This window comes from Cavia porcellus, unplaced genomic scaffold (genome assembly GCF_034190915.1).
Source record: "Cavia porcellus strain 051 isolate PalLab524CR breed Dunkin Hartley unplaced genomic scaffold, mCavPor4.1 scaffold_18, whole genome shotgun sequence".
Taxonomy (NCBI): Eukaryota; Metazoa; Chordata; class Mammalia; order Rodentia; family Caviidae; genus Cavia; species Cavia porcellus.
In genome coordinates this window covers 43,689,711-43,695,710 of record NW_026947501.1, presented here as the reverse complement: position 1 = coordinate 43,695,710, position 6,000 = coordinate 43,689,711, and the positions used below count along the sequence as shown (strand labels likewise).

Genomic DNA, 6,000 nt, shown 5'->3' with positions numbered 1-6,000 from the left:
TTGATAATATTCCCCATTTGAAACTCTTGTGCCTTACTGACTAATTCAAGCTCACAAGGAAAACTGCAAAATTTCACCAATTTGTAAAGGACAAAGTAGGAAATCCTTAGATGGATACAAAGAGAACTACTTTCAACAACTATTTATTTATTTAGAAAAATTCCTATAATTGATGTTGCAACTAATATGTGAAGCAATGGCTCTACAAATTTCAGCTCTGAGACTCAAACTCAGATTCCCGCTCATCCTCGTGTCCCCTGCTGCAGCCACCAAGCATCATGCTCTCCGTCCGTGCCCTGCTCGCCACGCTTGCAGACCAGCAGCAGCTGCAGCTGTCGCCGCTGAAGGGACTCAGCCTGGCTGACAAGGAGAACACGCCTCCGTCCCTCAGCGGGACTCGCGTGCTGGCCAGTAAGACCGCGCGGCTGATCTTCCAGGAGCCCACCGAGCCGAAGAGTAAGGGATTTGCGCCCAGCGTGGAGGAGGAACCACTGCTGAGAGAGAACCCCCGGCGCTTTGTCATCTTCCCTATCGAATACCATGACATTTGGCAGATGTATAAGAAAGCCGAGGCCTCCTTTTGGACGGCAGAGGAGGTGGATCTTTCCAAAGACATTCAGCACTGGGAAGCCCTGAAGCCCGAGGAGAGATACTTTATATCACACGTTCTGGCTTTCTTTGCCGCCAGCGATGGCATAGTCAATGAGAATTTGGTGGAGCGGTTCAGCCAAGAAGTTCAAATCACAGAGGCTCGCTGTTTCTACGGCTTCCAGATCGCCATGGAAAACATTCATTCTGAAATGTACAGTCTCCTCATCGATACTTATATCAAAGATTCCAGAGAAAGGGAGTTCCTCTTCAATGCCATCGAGACCATGCCCTGTGTGAAGAAGTCGGACTGGGCCTTGCGCTGGATTGGGGACAAAGAGGCCACTTATGGGGAACGCGTGGTAGCCTTTGCTGCCGTGGAAGGCATCTTTTTTTCTGGTTCTTTTGCGTCGATCTTCTGGCTGAAGAAACGGGGACTCATGCCCGGCCTCACCTTTTCCAATGAACTCATCAGCAGAGATGAGGGCCTGCACTGTGACTTCGCCTGCCTGATGTTCAAGCACCTGATGCATAGACCCTCAGAGCAGAGGGTGAAGGAGATTATCGTCAACGCCGTCAGAATCGAGCAGGAGTTCCTCACGGAGGCCTTGCCAGTGAAGCTGATTGGCATGAACTGCGAGCTCATGAAGCAGTACATCGAGTTCGTTGCTGACAGGCTCATGCTAGAGCTGGGCTTTGGCAAGGTTTTTCAAGTGGAAAATCCATTTGACTTCATGGAGAATATTTCTCTAGAAGGGAAGACAAACTTCTTTGAGAAGAGGGTAGGCGAGTATCAGAGGATGGGAGTTATGTCCAGCCCCACGGAGAATTCTTTCACATTGGATGCTGACTTTTAGAACTAGAGAAGCATGCTTACTTTGCTGATTTTTCCCCCCCTTTCATCATTAAAAAAAAAATCAGCTAAGGTAAATGGCCCAGCTACACCATGCATGGTCAGCAGTGTTAGCAGCACTGGTAAAAGCTGTGTAGCTACCTCAGAATCAATCCTGTTTGTTAGCAATGTGCAGTGTGTCACCCAGGGGAGGGACATGGAAGCCCAGCCACCTGGGCTCTTTGCAAGATCAAGTCTCACTTTGTGAGCAGCTGGCAGCCGCGACAGCACTGTAGCACTACAGCTTGGGGACCACAGGACTCGGCCCGGCCCTGGGGCAGTTACAGATGTCGGCCTCACTGCTTCCTAGCAGGCTAAAGTGCATCAAACTAGCGGTAAATAAACTGGCACTTTACACACAGATGCGAAGCGTACTGTCACGGGGAGAGCCTGACATTTGATTTCAACACCAAGCGAAAGAAAAGTGTTGCATTTCCCACGAATGGTAGCTCAAGTGACTAAAAGAAAGTAACCTTGTGTTCCTGGGCATGTAATTTGGAAGCTTTTTAATGAATTTGAAATACCCTACTTTTGAAGTCAATTTTGGGCAAATCTCCATGTACGTAGTACCCAGTGGAGATAGGATGTGATTGCTCCTGAGACCAGCTCTCCTGAAAGTGGTGCTTATTCCGATTATGTCAGAGATTTGATCTATTTATACGTTCTCCATTTAGTTTCTTTAAGACTTTTTTACAATATTTATCCTTTTAGGTACTCCAGTAGTTCATATTTTGGAAAGTTTTGTCACCCAATATTAATAAGAGAAATACCTTAACAAGACAGGCATCTCAGAGGTATTGCTCACGGTGCTTCTCACACTAAGCACATGTCACCTGGCAGGTTCTTGAGTGAGTAGCAAACCTGAGCTGTGAGCCGTCCCTACCTGCTCCATTCAGATATGGTTTTAGATGAAGCTTCAGACTAACACAGTTCCCAGTTACTATTACTTAATCCGCCTTTCTGTGGGAAGAGTCTCAATGGCCATGGGAAGGAGTGGATGGGTGCTTGACATCAATCCTGTGATGCCCCCAAATTCGCCGCTTGTGTTGTCTATGGGTTGGTGGTCATTGGAACCCCAGCCAGGCTTCACTGATTATACCATTGTATTAGTCTATCAATTCTTGTATTACAAGACCCATTTCTGTCTTTTTAAGTTATTCATCCCTAATGTGAATAAACCCAAGTTGTATGACCTGAAAAAAAAAAAAAAAAAAAAAACAAATTTCAGCTCTGCTGTGCTGACCAAATCTCAGGGTGTTTGTGAGGTCCATGACCCATCTGCACCTGCTAAGATCAGAAGATTGCTCATTCAGGCTGAAAAAGTTTTTGTTCTGGTTTGTGGTGTAGTGTGAAGAATACTCTATCCCTGGTGATAGTAATAACTTGTGACATCATCAGGTTACAGGCTGAGAGAGAAACCTGTGCCAGATCTGTTGCCAATGAATCTCAAATGGATCCCTGAGATGGACTGAAAGGCCCATTGAATACGAGCTTTGGAGCCTAATTTATTTTCTGCTGATACCAATGTAGATCGGAGGCAATGTTCTGACTGGCCCAGCAGGTGATAGTGGCTGTCTTCCCTTGCATCATAGACAGCCCAGCTGGAGATTGGATCAGCACACTCTGGCTTCTGGAGGCTGAAACCACCAGACATCAGCAGAACATGACCATGTACATATGAAAATCACTACAAATGTAGTCTAAAAGAAAACTGGGCATATTTTACAGGGCTTTTAAGAAGGAAGGAGGAAAAAAGAAAGAAAGACGGAAGGAAGGAAAGAAATAAAGAAAAAAAGAAAGAAGTGATAAGAGTAAGTTCAGTAACACTGTCACTTTGAACATTGTCCAAGTAGTATCACCTGAAACCTACACTAATAGAAACCTAAAGAGCTCTGATAAGGACATTATCTTGACTTTGCCATATCTATTTTTTTTAAGTTTTATTTAAGGAGAAAAAGGAAAAAAAAAACAGAAAATGGGCACAAGTTATACAGAATTTCAGAAAAAATAAACAGTAGGAAATCACTAGTTAATAGATTACATATTGTTATCTTAGAAATAGTTGTTCGAATTACAAAATTAAAGCTTATAAAGTGGACTTTCAAACAGTGAGACTGCATACAGTTCTGTTCAGTGATCCAACAAAACTTAGTAACATGGTTATCTATCTTATACACTTAAATATACATGCAGGTATATCCTTTAAAGCACTTTCTTTTCCTTTCTTTTGTACAGTGACAATTACACATTTTGGGTTTTATTAGTCCCACAGTTCTTATTACTTTTTTTTGAAGAGAGTAAAACCAAATGTGACATAACAGAACAGAGTCAGTCAAATCAAAAGGATGGACATTATACCTAATGTAAAAACAAAATACGAAGTGATAAAAAATGGTCACCATACTGCTTCTTGCTATCTTAAAAAGAATTGCCTATATCATCAGTTATAATAAAATTGAACAAAACAGTAAAGAATAAAACCAAAACATTGGAGACATTACAGGACTTTAAAAGAAGATAATAGTCAACCAGAATGGGCGTCATAATAAATCTTGTCTTCACAGTTGTTGCCTATACTTTCAAACTTGGTACTATCAAGCAAAACAGAATAGGGGAAAATCAGTCAAAACCAGATGGTGAGGGCAATATGGGTTTTCAAATCAAGTGAATAGGAAATCAAAGTGGGTTACTATAGTTTATCCTGCTATTTTTTTATTTATTTTTCCCTTAATTAAAAGATAAAAATAAAAAAAGTAAATAATTAAATAAGGAGATTAAGATAAAAGAGGGCATAACAACAAAACAGCACAGGTCAAAACATAACTGTTTAAGCAAAATAGTGTTTCACCACAAGATATCCTGACATAAAAGTAGTTACCGTAGTGTCTCTTTCCTTGAAATCTTTGAGTATAACTTTGTATACTGTAGCACCAAACATATCAAGACAATGTAAAACCATTCAAGAGAATGACAGTATTACAAGGTATTTACAACCAACTATCAGAAAATGAACAATGGTTTCTGTATAGCCTCCTTGTCTATAAAACTTTTGTTTAAATTATCACATATAATAAAATCCAATAAGAAACAACCTGTTAAGACCAATGGAGCCAGAAGAATAAAAGCTTGATGGGACTTTAAAACAAGATGATACTAAATTAGCACTAGCTATTATGATGTCTTGTTTTCTCCAAAATAGGTGTTCCTACCATCCAACCTTCTCTGCCTCATTTGTGTTGAGCTCTTTTTCTGTTGTTAGTTCTCAGTTTGTCTTCTTCATTTTGTTTTCTGCACCGTTCATTGTGGCCTCTCTGCCACTGTTTCTAGAATCTTGGTAATTTCCTTTTTTAGAATATCCTGCAGTATTCTCTGTAGAGTTGAATTGGTGTTTTCAAATTTCCCTAGTTCCTCTTTATCCTGGAAGCACCTTTTTTTTCCATCAATTTCTAGGGACAGTTGTACAGGATATATGAATCTTGGCTGGAGGTTATTATCTTTCAAAGCTTGAATTATTTCCCCCCACGCTCTTCATGATTTGATGGTTTGTGCTGAGAGGTCTGCTGTAATTCTGATGGGTGTTCCCTTGTAAGTTATCTGTTTCTTGTCTCTGACAGCTTTTAGTATTCTGTTCTTATATTGGATTTCTGGAATTTTGATTATTATATGCCTGGGTGTAGCTCTGTTTGGATTGTAGGTGACTGGGGTCCTGTAGGCCTCATACAACTGAATATTTTTACCTTTTGCTAAATTAGGGAAATTCTCCTGTATTATTTCTGTGAATAGCTTTTGTAGTCCATTTGTTTGTGTCCTTACTTCTTTTATGTTCTTAATTCTTAAGTTATAGATCCTCTTATCATCTTCTAGCCTTTGTATTATTGCTGTTTGTTTTCTTGTTATTCTTAAGAAGTTTTTCATTTCATGCTCCCACATTACAAATCTGTCCTCAAGTTCAGATACTCTATCCTTAGTTTCTTTCAAGCTGTTATGCCAGCCGTCAATAGAGTTTTTAGTTTCCTGATAATCTCTATGAAACTGCTTCATGTATTCTATGTTTTCTCTATTTTCTCCATCAAACAATTCTCCCCTTTTTTTCTGTTCTTCCATTCCACCATCTGTTTTTTTCTTGTGTGGTGCTTAGCATTTCTCTAACTATTCTATTTATATCTTGCTTTACTTGGTTAAATACCTTGTCTATGAGGCTCCGGAGATATTGCTTTATGTCTATTGGTGCCATGTCTGATATTGCATGTTTTCTGTCCTCATTCTTTTTTGCATTTACCTTTCCTGGATCAGTGTTCTTAGGATTGGGGATTGAGGACCCTTTCTGTTGCTCCCTCTTCCCATACTTTTTGTTCCTTCCATACAAGCGTATATAGGAGGCCCAGTTTCTTTTTTTGTTGGTTACAGTTTGTTTGACTCTGTTGACTAGGTGTTCCCACCCACTGCAGTGCACTAGGGAGACACAGACCTGGGCAGCCTCTGCTGGGCCCACACCTCATGATCAACCTCCTGAAGGGTGC

General features: G+C 40.8%; 1 protein-coding gene across 1 annotated transcript; it reads left to right on the top strand.

Moving 5' to 3' along the window:
- Window positions 1–242: 242 nt before the first annotated feature.
- LOC134471336 (ribonucleoside-diphosphate reductase subunit M2-like) lies at window positions 243–1,448 on the top strand. The gene has a single exon (XM_063229709.1). The coding sequence runs from the start codon at window positions 279–281 to the stop codon at window positions 1,443–1,445; it is 1,167 nt and encodes a 388-aa protein (XP_063085779.1). The 5' UTR covers window positions 243–278; the 3' UTR covers window positions 1,446–1,448.
- Window positions 1,449–6,000: the final 4,552 nt, after the last annotated feature.